The sequence below is a fragment of the Hippocampus comes genome, unplaced genomic scaffold (assembly GCF_001891065.2).
Source record: "Hippocampus comes isolate QL1 unplaced genomic scaffold, H_comes_QL1_v1.1 scaffold41, whole genome shotgun sequence".
Lineage (NCBI taxonomy): Eukaryota > Metazoa > Chordata > Actinopteri > Syngnathiformes > Syngnathidae > Hippocampus > Hippocampus comes.
In genome coordinates, this window is record NW_017805153.1 from 1,208,406 (window position 1) to 1,224,330 (window position 15,925).

At 42.4% G+C, this 15,925-nt stretch overlaps 1 protein-coding gene across 1 annotated transcript in view; it reads left to right on the top strand.

Moving 5' to 3' along the window:
• Positions 1-11,363, top strand: part of LOC109515037 (MSL complex subunit 3) — a 12,890-nt gene extending 1,527 nt beyond the window's left edge. Inside the window, exons 2-14 of the mRNA XM_019868594.1 lie at positions 1,368-1,450; positions 1,533-1,628; positions 1,738-1,829; positions 1,918-2,015; positions 3,561-3,689; positions 3,973-4,136; positions 4,248-4,406; positions 4,481-4,710; positions 4,807-4,896; positions 5,219-5,328; positions 6,284-6,383; positions 6,502-6,586; positions 11,159-11,363. Of these exons, the coding sequence (XP_019724153.1) occupies positions 1,368-1,450; positions 1,533-1,628; positions 1,738-1,829; positions 1,918-2,015; positions 3,561-3,689; positions 3,973-4,136; positions 4,248-4,406; positions 4,481-4,710; positions 4,807-4,896; positions 5,219-5,328; positions 6,284-6,383; positions 6,502-6,586; positions 11,159-11,258 (1,536 nt within the window). The 3' untranslated portion in view covers positions 11,259-11,363. The remainder of the gene's footprint in view (positions 1-1,367; positions 1,451-1,532; positions 1,629-1,737; positions 1,830-1,917; positions 2,016-3,560; positions 3,690-3,972; positions 4,137-4,247; positions 4,407-4,480; positions 4,711-4,806; positions 4,897-5,218; positions 5,329-6,283; positions 6,384-6,501; positions 6,587-11,158) is intronic.
• The last annotated feature ends 4,562 nt before the right edge of the window (positions 11,364-15,925 follow it).

Below are 15,925 nucleotides of genomic sequence, written 5' to 3' on the forward strand. Positions count from 1 at the left end.
TGTAGTCACCTTCGTGCACGAAAGTTCGTTCAATCTCAGCTGCTCAACATTTTCAGTTATTTGCTGTTGTATCGCCGATTTTCAAAATGCAAATGATCTGTTTATTTTCAAAGAATAGTTTGTTTTGTTATTTGGTTGGTGTCTTATATGAAACTGCGACATTGCGCAATTTATTGGACAGACCTGTTTAAGATCACACAGCGTAATTTGGGTGGCATTTTATTTCGTATTTTTAAATCATCTTTTTATTTTTGACTATCTGTAAATTTAGTTTCCTGCTCTTAATTGTGAATGCGTACTTGATGGTTTTAAATGCTCCTGAAATTAAGTGCTGCTTGACGAGCCTATATTGTGTATGTATGTGACGTCACTGAAGGCCTAAGGTTGAAATGCACGGCCCGCCACTGCTCCTGACCCTCATAGGTAGGCGTGATCGGTTACAAATACAGTACTGTATAGGCATCTGGTCTTTCACAAATTCGATACCGAAACCTTGGGCTTGGTGTTATTGCTGCCAAGGTTGGCACAACGCATTACTAGGTTCGGGGGCAATTACTTTTTCACAGAGCGTCAGAAATGTTTAGATTTTTTTTTGTGTGTGTGTGTGTGTGTGTGTGTGTGTGTGTGTGTGCCTTAATGAATTGAATTTGAAAACTGCATTTTGTATTTCCTTGGTGTGATGAACTGAAATCCTTGTGTGTGATAAATATGCAAAGAACACAGTCATCAGGCACTGATATATTGTTTTAAATGTACAGTAGCTTGAAAAGGTTTTCATGTCACAACCACAATGTTACATTATTCGACTGGGGTTTTCTCATGTGATAGACGACCACAAAGTGGGGCACAGTTGTGATGTGGAAAAGTATCCGGGTTTCGTTATCTTATACGAATAAATATTGCAAATGTGGCCTGCAAAAAATATTCAGCTCTGACACCCCTGAATAAAATCCAGCGTATCCAATTGCTTTAGGAGATCACACTGAGTAAACACCTTTCTTTGTGTGTAATCTCATGACAGTACGCATACTGCTGTTTTGTGAAGCCCTCAGAGAGTTGTTTGTGAACACACGGCACTATGAAGCCAAAGAACACACCAGACTGATCAGGAAGAAAGGGTTAGGATCTAAAAAAATATCTCAAGCTTTGAACATCTTAAGGAGCACTCTTCAGTCACTCATTGAAAAATGGAAAGAGCATAGCACAACTGTGGTTGTAATGGGACATTTAGAAAAGTTAAAGGGATATGAATACTTTTGCCAGCCACTGTATCTTCAGAGCTTCAAATGCCAAAAGCCATGCTCATTGTGGAGTGAGGTCAAGGCTTCTCCAAACACAACTTTTCTAAATATATTTCATATTTACAGGTCCTTGACATAGTCATCGGCAAGGATGAACATGGAAGGCGAATCCCAAAGTACTTAATTCACTTTAACGGTTGGAGCAGAAGGTAACCATGTTGCACAGCATTGCACCCTTAGTTGTAACCTAACTAATTGTGTTTCCATGAAAATGTGTGTGTTTGTGTTTAGCTGGGATCGTTGGGCTGCAGACGATCATGTCCTAAGGGACACCAAGGAAAGCCGCAAATTGCAACGTAAACTGGCACGTGAAGCACTTGGTCGCATGTAAGTTTAGGAACGTCCATTTTCTCACTTGAAGGCTTGTACCGTAGTTGATCCATTTGACTCAATGAACAGTTGAGAACATGCTCAAAGTCTTGTTTCCCGGTGATAGGAAGAAAAAAGGATGGGCGAAGAGGCGACATCCTTCTGGTACTAAACCCTCGCTTAAGACACTACCGAAGGAGGATGACAGTGATGACACATGTGAGAAGGCTCACTTTGCTCCCCCTTTTGCTTGCACTCAGTCTCCCGCTGCAATCATATTCATTCCATCTCGCTATTCTGTGCCCAGGCCTGATTTCATCTTCTGGCAGCAGTGAGGGCGACGGTTCTGAAGCAGAATCTTCAAATAGTGGCGACACTACCTTCTCTGCGGACATTAACAAAATGGTGAATAACAATCTCAGGCTGAGAGAGCTTAGTTTTGCTAACCATACCAGATCTTTCTTGACTTCAGCTGCACTAGTTTATAAACGTTTCTGCATATGATCGACAGTGGGCCCAATATGGAGGCCAACCTTTCAGTGTCTGCTGGTAAAATTTCATCCACAGTGCCAGTGCATATTTTCATGCTCCTACTGGTACTTAAGATAAGATAAGATAAGAAAACCTTTATTCGTGTCGCAATGGAGAAATTCCCAATTCACAGCAGCAAAGTTATGAATGGAAGAAGTAGAACAACAAAATATAGGAGCTGCTGGAAAGGCAGCCACTCTCGCAGCGCCATCTTGAAGTCAAAATAACAAAAATAACACAACACAACACATAAGACACAGACTTGGGTTGGGGGGGGGGCATTGAATATAGGCAAGGCCCTTCAACTCTGTCAGTCTGTCAGGCTTGTGCGCACAAGGCGGAGGCCTGTCTATGTTGCCCGTCATTTTAAATCATTCCTCTAAAAATTATATATCTCAGTCCAGATCTGTAACGGCCACCTAATGTGACGAGCACTACTTGCTTTATAAACGACGGCTTTCCATTCAGCTCGCTCGACATGAACTTTGACACCTCTCGCATTCGGCGAGACACGAGGTGTATTCGAATACAGTCAGACATTTCAAACTCCCTCAATGCAGTAAAGGTTTATAGCTACAAATATCTGAATCATGTGGGATTTCCATCAAGCTATAAAAGCTGACATATATCAAGTAGAATGATGGGAGTGAAATCACTTTGCTATTTTATTGAATTACAACCAATTGTACATATCGTGCTTGCTGTATGTTACAATACCTAAACAAATCACGAGGCTTCCATCCTTCAGTCTAGTTGTTGCGATGTCGAACGTGAAATATTCAATGAGGTTTTTATTTATACTCTCCACAGGCTTAAATAATAGACAGCAAACTTTTAATTTCTTGGCATAAATAGAAATATCAGTATTATGTAAAATAAACATTTTTCGTGTTCAATTGTTTAAAAATGATTTTAAAAAAAGATGCAAAATGTTAATGTTATCACAAATATTCTAATTGGTATCATTCACGTATTTTGTTGACGTAATACAAGTAAAATAAAATTGAAGCTGTTTAGCTTTCAGCTATTATTTCACTGCTTTTATGTTTGAAATTTTTTTGCCCTGCCCATTTCTGTTTTTTGTCTTTCTTTTAAAGTCATATAAAATAGCTGGCCGGTTTTGTCAGCCGCTGCTTGTTGTAAACAAAAGTTCTGAGTACCTCAAAATATTTTGCAAACATACAGTGTCAATCTTTGCATAATATGAAACAATTGTATGCGAAAAGAGATGACTATACATGATCAAATCTGGTCACGCTGTACCTCCCCAAAAATGGGCGTGACCAAATCCTGCGCCGTGCGACCAACTGAAAAAGTTGAGAGCACCAGTGCAACAAGAGCAAAAGTTCATGTAGAGCCCTGCCCAGGGAACCTTCTCTTCATCACTTGAAAAAAAAAGTACTTTTTTTTCCCCCCCAGAAAGTTGAACCTGATATCAATATCAAGAAGGAAAGTGAGGAGAGAATTGTCCATGTTGACATCAATATTCCAGATATCCTCAAGAAAAAATTGGAAGACGACTGCTTTTACATCAATAAGAGGAAAAAGGTATGACAAGATAAACTTTTAAGTTAATTGTTACTTCTCATAAGAGATAATTGATAGGCCACACTTTGTATTACTGAAATACCAATTTAAATGTTGCATCTTGATTTGAAAATTAATTTGAAATGATCGCTTCTGATAACGTTGAACTTCAAGGTTCACTTATTTTACATGAATCAAGCATGAAGATTTGATTTGGTTTATTGCTTGTGGTAATATAACGTTTTGAGTGTGTTAGATATTTTTTGGGACAATAACCAAAAAAAACAAACTTTTTCCTTTCTAGTTGGTGATGGTGCCTTGTCAGACGAATGTTGTGCAAATCTTGGAGTCTTACGTAAAGCACTTTGCTATCAACAAGGCATTCATGGCCAATGAGCGGTACCGGCGGCAACAACAGCAGAATACGACACAGAGCAGCAGCCCACAGCCAATCCCTCCAGAGAAGAAGTATGTTGAGAGCGAGACAGGGAGCGAGTGTGAGAAAAAAAGAGAGACTGGTTGACTTGACTGCCGTACAAATACAATGATGAGTCATAACTTGTTTTTGTATAATGAAAGTGAGGAGCTGTGTAAGGAAATGGTTGATGGGCTGAGGATCACATTTGACTTCACCCTACCCATGATCCTCCTCTATCCGTGTGAGCAAGCTCAGTTCAAAAAGGTCAGCTCGTCTCGGCTTTTCTTGGCCGTGAACGAAGGATCACCCTGCCCCGGCAAGTAAGTGCCATTGGCTCTGAATCTAATTGAGGAGCGACAGGCTCAGCGTCATGTCTTTTGTCGTGTCCTTCAAGCATCCAGCGAGAACGCAGTCCCAGCCCAGCCGGTCACAACCCCCCCACGCCTCAGTCGACGGACAGTCAGCCAGCCCTGAGTGACGTTTCCACCACAACGCCCACCGCGCCCACCCCAAAGCGGCGTCGCCACCCTGACATGGACTGTATCTCGTACCAGTCCCAGTCACTCAGGCGTTCCACCAGGAACACGCCTGGGGGAGAACGACCAGCTGAAGGGAGCAGTGGCGGTAAATACATTTAAGTGGATGTCTCGTGGTCTGAGGTAGCATGCATTCCTGAACATTTCCTCTCAAATGATTGCTTTTGGTTACAAAATGACACAGGTGGCGGCAGTTCTACAGCATCTCCTCAACTCAAACGCCGCTTGATCGACAACTCGTTGCAGTCAAAATTCATTCTCAATCTTGACAGAAGTAAGCCTCTCAGAATATTTATCAAGACAAATAGTGATCTTTCAGCTCTTTAACTAAAAACCTTCCGCCAGTTTTGGAAAACGAAGTGATTGCGTGAGTCTATTTTAAAATGTACTGGTAGTTGAATTTGTTTTTGTAGTAACATATTTTGACCAGTAAGTGGAGCAAGACCACTTTTGTTGCCACATAACTTGCTGCTGCTTCTCATGAAAGCTGTACTGCTTTTTTTTGGCGAGTGGGGGTCACCTGAATTTAGTTTTGTTTAGATCACTTATTTTATTTTAGGTGAGCTCCACAAAAGTATATTTTCCTCTTTCTGCAGAAACTCCAGTCCACAGTGGTTCATCCTCCCCATTGCCCTTGACTCCAAGCAAAGAACGAAGCGGACCTTTTCACGGCCTTGAGAGCAGACGAAATAATGAGCTCAATGAGGTGACAAAGCGATTTTGCTGTTGTGAAAGCTAAGGAACCGGATACAGTCGACCACTGGACGTTCATGGTTTGGCCATGGCGACGTAACCCTGAGGCAGATTTTTTTTTTCCATAATTGCGATATTCGATGATGGGGCAAAACAGTCTAACCCATGGGTGGCCAAACTTTTTTGACTAAAGATCGACTTTTGAAGCGACCAACTTCCCGCGATCGATCCGATCGCGCACGTGCAAACATATATACACACGCACGCACGCGGGCGCCCAACCATGCACACGCGCGCAGATACACACACGTACGCCACGATGAGCAACAGCCGAAACAGCCCCTAACATGAACGAAAAAGAAACACACAGACACACACATTTCCTCCTCCCGCCCCTCGCGGTCGGCTTGGGACCAGTCCACTGGCTCCCGGTTGATTGCGATCGACGTATTGGGCACCCCTGGTATAACCATTACAGGGGTTCTTCACAAGTCTGGAATTTGATTCTATCAAATTCCAGATCTCAATAAAGTTTGGGAAGTAGAAACTGTTGTTTGGACAAATATTGAACTTTCAAAACTGTTCCAACAGCTTTTCTAAAAATAAAAAAAGAATGCATTTATTTATTTATATAGAGAGAGAGAGAGAGAGAGAGAGATGAATCTTTTTTTAACTGCTGCATACATTTGTCTGAGCACACCGTATTATATCATGGTCTTGATTCTGATTGGCTCAGAAAATCACATTAGTGTTACAATCTGATAATGTACACCCTGTCAAAAAATCAAAAGTGTGATCACCTTTTTCGGGGAGGCATCAGTCACAGCCTGGCTTGGTCCCTACCCGCCCACAAATAGCTGGGGTCCCACTGTATTTGGATTATTATTTCAACATATTGTTGCACTCTGAAATACAGCAACTATTTGCTATCAGGAAACATAAGACTTTCTCACCATCCTGTCCATCAGGTGCTGAGTTGGAAGCTGACACCTGATAACTATCCCTTAAATGACCAGCCTCCTCCACCCTCCTACCTGTATGGAGTGCAGCACCTTCTGCGACTTTTTGGTTGGTTATTTTTTCCCCCTATTTGTCCATTCACTTGATTCAATTTGTTGCAGCCGCTTGACCATATGATTGTCTCTGTTATCGTAACCCCTGCATCATGTTTCCCGGATTCATCCAGTGAAGCTTCCTGAAATCCTTGGAAAGATGCAGATCCCTGAAAGGAATTTAAGAGCCTTGGTCAAACATCTTGAGCTCTTCCTCAGGTAACAGATACGTGTTCATGATTCCCACGCGTCCTAGAATAGATTGATTCATTTTCCAGTCATGGAAAATGAGTGGGGGGAAAGTAAAATGTCCTGGAAAAGCTTATGCTCTCCTGAAAATTTGTTTTCCTCCCTCTGCTTTGTTCTGCCTTGTCTGTTAATCAGAGATGAAAGTCCTCCGGATTTTCCCGGAATTCCGGGTTTTTCAAATTTTTATGAAAATTTCTCCGGAGAATTGAGGAAAATTTGCATAATCCGGATATTAGTTGACAACATTGAACGAAGACGCGTTTGAGTTCGTTGTATTGCTTTCACGAGCTTAGCCATATTGAGGCACTAACACTAGTAACAGTAAAGAGATTTTTGTTTGTGTAATAATGACAGAAGGCATGATGGCGTTTGACTAATGGTTTAGTAGAACGAATGGCAACTCGCAACAACAGTAGCAAGCGTCATTTTGCCTCTCGGGTTATACCATCTCAACTAGAACGTGGGGGATAGTCCCCAAACAATTTTCGTCTCTTTATAAACACACCTGCTAAACCCCAGTGGAACGAATAAAATACACCGTCAACAAGACAGTTGTTGTAAAAAATATATTTGGCCAAAAAGGGAAAAACACAGATTGGCAGAAAATCGTGTCCCTCCGACTTCGAGTGTCGTCTCGGCTAACTTAGCTTGGCTGTTGTCGTGTGTGACGTCATTTGCGTCGGCGCTGATTGGTTGAAATCAAAAGACGCGCTTGCGTACATGTTCGCGCTGAAACACGCACAGCCGAGAGCAGCGGACTATCTACTGCTGAGGCTCGCTTAGCTTGAGTGGAGTCGCCACAACAGTAATACCCTCGCCTCGCATTCTCATGGCTTCGCCATATCTTGGAGATTTCGAAATTTCGGCCCGAACGGAAGCCACAAAGGGTACACGTGTGCACACAAAAGGAAGATTAATCATTGAATGTCGAGTATTTGAATAGCGTTTTGTGTAAACTAATTCATGCTTGATCGGCCAAGTGCGTGCGCGCGCTCGCCTGTGTGTACACACACACACACACACACACACACACACACACACACACACACACACACACACTTATTTATTTATTTATTTATTCCGGAATTTTCAGAAAAGTCCACTTTCATCTCTGGTTAATGCAAATTGATTAAAGGGGAAATCAAGTCAAGTTGTTTTGGAGTGGCCTGCAGCCCTGCATCTCATTTGACTAGATGACTGAGCATCTCCGCATTCAGAACCAAAACAAGAGCACTCTGTAATCAGTTGACCATACTTGAGGATCATTCATTTGACTGGACCATGATCGTAACCAGAAAGTGGTGGAAACCATTCCTGTTTCTGAAACGGTATTATCTTTATTCCTGACAGAAATTATTTTACTGTTTGGATTTCAATATACAGTATGTGCAAACAACAGTGTTTTTGCATAGCTAGAAAAGCTTTATCAATAGTAGTCATGGTAGTGCCCGTCACTTATTGTTCCTCAGATTTTGATAGCCACACTTCTAACACTGGCCACACCTCAACACCCTTTTTGTAAATAGCACTGCGGGCCATTTCAAAATGGCCGCAGTGATATTTATTAAAATGGCCCCCGGGTTGTAGTTTGAACACCGGTGGCCTCAGGGCTCTGGAAACAACCAATCACGGCTTAAACCCAGGATACAGGTGAGCCGTAATTGGTCGTTACCTGAGCCCTTGAGCACTGTGATGTCATTTTCAGTCGACAGCGAGTGGCCCAAAACACTGCCCCTGAGATGGATCAAGAGAAGTGGGTTTTGCTGCTTAATTCATATTCCACAAACGCAATATTGATCAGAATGACAATCTTAGACTCGTGAGGCCACACGAAACATATTGTAAAGAAATTGTTGACCTTCCCTATAAACAGATATGTACATCTGATTTCAGCTGCCTTCAATGGGCATCATTGAGCTGTCACACTTTTCTGCTGAAATCTCTGCCTCTAGTCTGCAGAGCACCACCCCCATTTGACGCTTCCAACCAATCAAATTGCATATTCCATTACAACACTTCTGCTGCCCAGTGTTTCCACATGACTTTTTTGACAGATTGACTGACTTTTCAGTCCCAAGTAGGGATCTATTTTCTCCAAAGAAGCACCAAAACTAACGACGTTCAGTTGAAGAGTGTTGCTGTAGATCGAGTGTGAGGTTTTTCCTCCCCCTCTGTCTCCTCTGTCTATTAGTACAGTATGTATGTGTACAGAGAGCAGCGCTCCCAACTTTTCATGCAGGTTTAGCTAGTGTTACACTCCTGTGCTAGTCAACATGGCTATGGCCGTGCCATGAGTGCAACAGTCGAACCTCTTTTCAACATACCCGCTCTTTAGAGGTGAAGGATGAGAATTTATTCTGAGTGGTGAGAGAGCTGTTTGTTTTGGGAGCCGATTTGGTACAGTATTTGGTGACATTGAAGCAATCTCATGAAATGCTCCACATAGAAGGTACAATTGTAGACAGGTCGCTTATGGGTGTAATTAGTATATGTCGTGATAACTTGATGAAAAAGCCATGGAAAGTAATTTCGAGCAAAAAGGGGGAGCACTACCCTAATTACTGTACTAATATGCAAGTGACTCACAAGCCAAATAGCAGCGGTTCACACAATATGAATAGCGGTTGGAGTCCCCTCTTTCCATATATGGGACGAGAGTCATTGGGTCAAACGGGCCTGGAAGCTTTTACCCTCCACTCAAACATTGCTGGTCGGAAATGGGCAGGTTGAATTTTTCAATCTGTCATTTTTACATTCCAAATGTACGGGACTCGTGGTTGCTAATAAGTTAGAGAGAGCAAAATTGTCACGAGGTTCCAATCCTTACAACCAGAGAATCCACTCAAAAACGGTATTTTACAAAGACGTAATCACAAAACCAATAATAATGCATACGCATCAGTAGAAACAAGAAAAGGCAAGGACAAAAATACCAAAAGTCAAGGAGGAGCAAAAGGAAATGAGAGCATGAGTGGATCGTAGGGAGAGACAGAGCATGTGTTTGTGGGAGGGAGATGAGTGGGTGTTACACAAGCGCGGGGAGTCTAATCTTTAAATCCTCCCGAGCGATCTTCATTTGAGCCGCTCCCAAACCGAAGGGATTTGGTTCTCCCAGTCTCTAATCAAACCCATACAGTACTGCCTTCTACCACCGTGTTGTGCTGTGGCAAAGAACTGCAAATCCAGCACAAGATTTCTCTTTCTGTTCCTCAGAGTCCAAACTACTTCAGTTCTGCGACACAAGAAGAAATTACATCTTTGAACTTGGGCCTGACCGATCAATTGGGCGTCTGATTCAATTAATCGGCAAACTGGTCAATGTTTGCCGATTGTGTTTTGTACGCTACATAAATTATATCCAAAATGTTATGGATTTAGCTTTGCCATGTATCGATATACATGGATTGATGTAGAAATTTGGAGATAAGGTCATTCTATTGACCTGTCATTCAGAACATGCAAGTCTTAATATTTTTTTACAAACAATGCTGAGATAGGCAAATCAAACTGTGAAAGGAATTGACCTGAGTGTCACTGTTTTACACAAAAACCATGTATACATAAATGTGTTAAATACGACACACATTCAAACCCTGGGAACACAAACAAACGTGACAAGGATTAATGGCCACGCAATCCATTCTGGGAACCGAAAAAAAAAATTGAAATGCATTGAGGGGGTGGGGATATATATTTTTTTTGCATGATATATTTTTAAAATTAATCGGTCGACTAATAGAGGGGACTCAAATGTAGCATTCTCATTGTGAGATTGTAACGTTTGTCAATTGAAACCATTCTTCAATGGTTTTTAGAGCAACTAGTGGATCCTCAGGTGCATAGTCAGGCTAGTTTAATTTTTTGCAGAGAACTTGAAAATGAATTATGTGGTGCTTCTTAATTTCTTGCTAAATGTAATCCACAAGAATATAATTTCGTGTGTACACACACACAAACCCCCTTTGAATCGTTTTTTTCCCTTTTGAGGAAGATGATAATGGGGTGGGGGGGGTGTGTAGTCACAAAGACAAAAGTCTAGCATTGAGACCTTCGATTTTTCTGTGGTTGCCCATTTTGAAATGAGGATGAGATGTCTTTGCCATTTGGTTGCCTTGTTTGTGGGCGGTCATCAAAACGTTCTGTTTCTCCTTTCTGCTGAGTATAATTTGTTTGCATTGAGATTAGGAGGACCGGTGGAGCTAAGATGAGATGGCAAGATTTAGAGGATTTGGCCGAGTAGTGGATACTAAGAAGATTCCGGATTAGTTTTCCCCGCAACTGATTAGATGGGAGGCAGAGGGGTCGGGGAAGGGTGGGTTCATGCTTACTGTTGGTCGGTCATGTTCTGTCTGTATGGCCATAGGAGGATTTGGATTTGCTCTGTGCACCTCCGTAGGATGGCGTTGGGCCTGACATTTCTTTATAATGAGCCGATTATCGAAAACAATATGAAATCACAATCAAGTAGTAGGACATTGCAAATGTCTGCTGTTTGTCAGCTGACTACACCGCATATTTACTATCTTCTCTTCTTTCATGTAGGTTTCTGGCCGAGTTCCATGAGGATTTCTTTCCTGAGTCTTCCTATGTGTCAGCATCTGAGGCTCACAATAACATGAAGCAACCAAGGCCTGTTTACTGAAAATGGCAGATCCTCTTTGCCCCTCCTTTTCTTGTCTTCACACCAACATACCTTCTCAGTTTAACTTGGAGAAATAAAAAGTACGGGAGTACCTGCTATAAAAAAGCGTACTGTGTTGTTCATTTTCTTGTCTCTCAAGTCGTCTGAAATTAGACTCGGTATTGGGGTCCGCACGGGGTCACAATCTTGCTGGGATAAGATACAGGACTTCCCCAGATTGTCACTATCAAGTTGGAAGTATTGGATTGTCCAAATCCAAGCTGTAGAAAGGCTCCTCAAGTGCCTCCAGTAGCCAATCCTTGACTGTTTTTTCTTTTTGTCAGTGAAAGGTTTTCCTCTCTTCTGTGCCACTACAGGTATCGTATATCACCTATTTAGCACATAAAGCGACATCCAACGCTGCATGTTGGTTTGTAAGTACAATGATTTAAAAATCATGGTCAACCTGTTTGAATATACTACAAAGACAAGATATTTAATGTTCAAACTGATAAACTTGATGGATTTTAGCAACTAATCATGAACTTTGAATTTTATGGTTGTCATGCGGTCCAAAAAAGTTGGGACAGGTGGCAAAAAAGGCTGAAGTAGTTGAGGACTGCTCATCAAACACCTCTTTGGAACATCACACAGGTGCACAAGCTAACGGGGGGAACAAGTGGGTGCCATGATTAAGCATAAAAGAAGCTTCTCTGACTTGCTCAGTCATTCACAAACAAAGATGGGGCGAGGTTCTCCTCTTTGGGAACAGCTGTGTGTGATAGTCGAATAACTCAAGGACAATGTTCCTCAAGATAAAATTGCAAGGCATTTAGGGATTTCATCATTTACGGTCCATAATATCATCAAAAAGTTCAAAGAATCTGGAGAAATCACTGCATGTACCGTAAGTGGCCAGGCCCAAAACCAACCTGGGACCTTCGATCCCTCAGGCGGATCTGCATCAAAAAGCAACATCAATGTGTACAAGATACAGTCAAACCTTGGTTTTCGAACGTTTCAGTTCTCAACCAATTTGGTTTTCGACCAAAAATTTCAAGTTTTTTTATGCTTCGGATGACGAACAAATTTCGGTTCTCGAACAAACAGCGCACTTGAATGCACCATTTGACTCCTCTCGCCTTCCTTACACGAGGAAGTGATGCTTCCTCAGGTTGACGAGGAAGTGACGCTTCGTCCTGTTGCTTTCCATTGTGAGCAGACGTGTTCAGTAAACATTTTTTATTTTAAAAAGAGCGTGGTTTCGGTTTTCGAACAATTTCGGTTTTCGAACAGCCTTCTGGAACGGATTATGGACGAAAACCGAGGTTTGACTGTATCACCACATTGGCTCAGGAACACTTGAGAAAACCGATGTCAATAAATACTATTCGGCACTATGTTCGTAAGTGCAACCTATGACTCGCAAAAGCCATCTATAAACAACACCCTGAATGATTTTGTTCATGTCACAAAAGGCTGACTTGTGGTCCCTGCCCCACAAATCAGATACTGTACACACCCTTGCCATTCTTGTTTGGAAAACCAAAAGTTCTTTCTTCACTCTTTGTCAAAATAAATCTTAGTAGTGGTAATTTTTAACGAACATTCCGGCCCAAGGCAAGCCGAGTCATTGAATGGTTGGTCCTTCAATGTTCGATCGACAGCTAGTTGACAAATTATCATTTAAGCTTGGTATGAGATGGGACACCTGTGATTTGGATTGGATGGGAATTGAGATCAACATTCACGAACCAAATGTTTTATTTTGTACTTTCGACTCCTTGGCGAGCTCCAGCGGAAATGGCCTGCTAAGGTACCGGAAGCTTGGAAACGATGTGTTGGACATTGAGGGAGTCTAATTCTGTGAACACAGCCTCATTATCGTTCGTGATCACCACAGCAGCTTCTCTGCTGAACAGCTGTTGGTGTTGAAATCAACGACACTACAACCATGCTACTGGATAAAAGTAACTAGCTACTTGTCGCATTGTGACTGCACAATACTACAAACACTTGACAAGATTAGGTTAGGTTATGTGTGTGTGTGTGTGTGTGTGTGTGTGTGTGTGTGTGGGTGGGGGGGTCACTTTTTTACGAAGGGCAAGATACATTTTAGATTTCTTTTACTGAATACATAAAATCATCATTTCAAAATTGCATTTTATCAGTTAACCTGGGTCATTTTTTTGAGACCTTAAAATTGGTTTGTAACAATAACGGTAGATGGGATGGTTATGCAATCTTTTCAGTCGGCCAAACTCTTGCATTCTGCAAACCTGTCCTCCACTTTCCTGCGTCCTAATGAGCTACAGTGGTAAGCCCCAATCTGATTTGTAGTGGATCAGATACTTGTAATGAACCACTCATCACTGCAACTCAAGACGGCACTCTCTTGCCTGCTGCTATCATGTTGCCGCGCAAGCCACCAGCCAAAGCCTCCTGATGCACGGCCCATCTATTTCCCACCACAAACCATCTCTATTATTTAGCAAATAATTCAGTTGTACGGGCTGTTATGAGATGGGAGGTATCACCTTCTAAGTGCTGGTGCTTCCACCTTTCTCCTAATTGTGCCCATTTTGTTTGTGGCAGCCACTCTATGATGGCCAGCCCTCTGTCTCTCTTTGGATAGCTCTTCATTCCCACCTCAGTCTTTGTTCAAGGTAGATCTCGAGAACTTTTGGACCATCCAGTTCGTCTCGTCACGTTCCCAGATGTATCCATGCTGGTTCCTACCTTCGTCCTTTTCATCTTACCTGCATTTTCATACTGTGGAAGTAGGAAAGGCATTGGAAGAGGAGACAGCAGGTACCAGCCCTTCGGCCTCCTCTGACTCTTCTTGGACGTCTTTTGCTTTCAGCACTGACTTGACATCAATTGGCTCAGACCTCACCCCTGTAAACGATTCCAAAGTCTTTAAATGTTTGGAGATCCGGAGGTCTTCCATCAAGGCGCCCTACCAACAGCAAACCAAAGCCAGGGAATGGAGGGAAACTTCTTTTCTAGGAAATGATGAGTGAGTATGACACTGCATTCTCTGGAGCTTTGGAATCCTCATTGTTTATGCTCTAAAAAGGGCTTTTTCTGCAAACCATGTCAAACTGATTTAGAAGTTTAACTTGTATAAATAGAATAGAAACAAAGGTGTACCTACCCACATGCAGGGCTATGGGAACTGAGGAACTACAGTACAGTGTTCCTTCACTTTTCAAGCAATAGGTGGATTTCCACAAAGTATGTTTTGTTTTTTTTTTTTGTTTTTTTTTTGTCTAGGCCACCTGTCACACTTAATGAATTTAACTTTTCAAATGAAAACTGAACAATAAATACTGAGCTACAGGCTGCATTCAATAATTGTGAGTGGAGCATGCTTTTCAGAGGACACGAGACTATTGCTGACTAACTATGTCACAGTTTTATTTTTTAATCCGAAAATGGTTTACCTTCACTAGAATTCTACATCGCATTGCAGCCAAAGGTAAAAACCCGGGTGGATTAATGTGCCTTTGAAATCCTTGTTGTTGTGCATAGTTGCCATGACTCCCGTGTCTTCTTTTTCGTTGTCGTCGTCGTCGTCTTCTGTCTTCTGCAGGAAGCAGTCATGGCAATTTATCTTTGCCCAACAACAACAAGGATTTAAAACAGAGGTAGGGAACTCGGGTTCCTCGAGAGCCATATCCTGCCTATTTTAGATCCCTCCCTACACGAACCCACCTCATTCAAAGGATCAGCTCATCAGCAAGCTCTGTAGAACCCTGAAACGATCATGATCAATTGAAGTGTTGGTGTAGGGAGGGATCTAAAATAGGCAGGATGTGGCTCTCGATCAACCGGAGTTCCCTATCCCGGATTTAAAAGGTGTATGAATGGTCCAGGATTTTGATGCACTCTGAATAGCTCTGAATTTGGCTACAATGCAATGCGGGATTCTAGTTATAGTAACCAGTTTTTAGCCAAACTTTAACATCGTTATTTGCAAAAGATTCGTCGTTCTCGTTTGCTCAAGGAGGCAGAGCTCACTCCTCTCACAATTTCTGAATGTAGCTGTTTACTATCTGGCTTGTCCTGCCTGCATTGGGCTCCGTTTTTCGGGCACTCTGAATAAACCAAAGGCACATTTGAACGACGTTCTGAGTTTCCCAACGGTCTGGGTCAAGTAGCACGCTTGGAGTGTACAGTATTGCCAAATGCACCCACGATGAAGGCATGAGGTTTTGGGGGGGCTGTGAGCTCTCGGGCGCAGAGATGGACACGTTACCCTATTTTGCCAGTCCGTCCTTCATCCACGATCTGGGCACCCTTCCATCCTGATTCATAAAATAATCGTACTCATCCTTTTTAGTGCGCTTCTGTCCTTACATTTCACCAAACGGCCTGCCACTCAAAAAAAAAAAGTATCCGTGCATGACGCTGTGGGTGAGAGGCTAATGGCAGAACTTTCATAATTCATAAACATTATTTAAAGCTCAGTAGCTGTGTTTGGCCCCCTGCTGCTTCTCCTCCTCAGACTGACCCTTGTAGGTGGGGTATCCCAAAAGGGACGTGTTGCCCTTGGGGAAGATCAGCTTGTCAGAGCTGGCACTGGCCAGCGCGGTCATCTTTGGCCAGAGCAGTGTTGGATTGTTGGATTTAAAAAATAAGTCCAGCTCCCTGTGCTCCGCCAGCACGTGCCCAATGTAGTATGT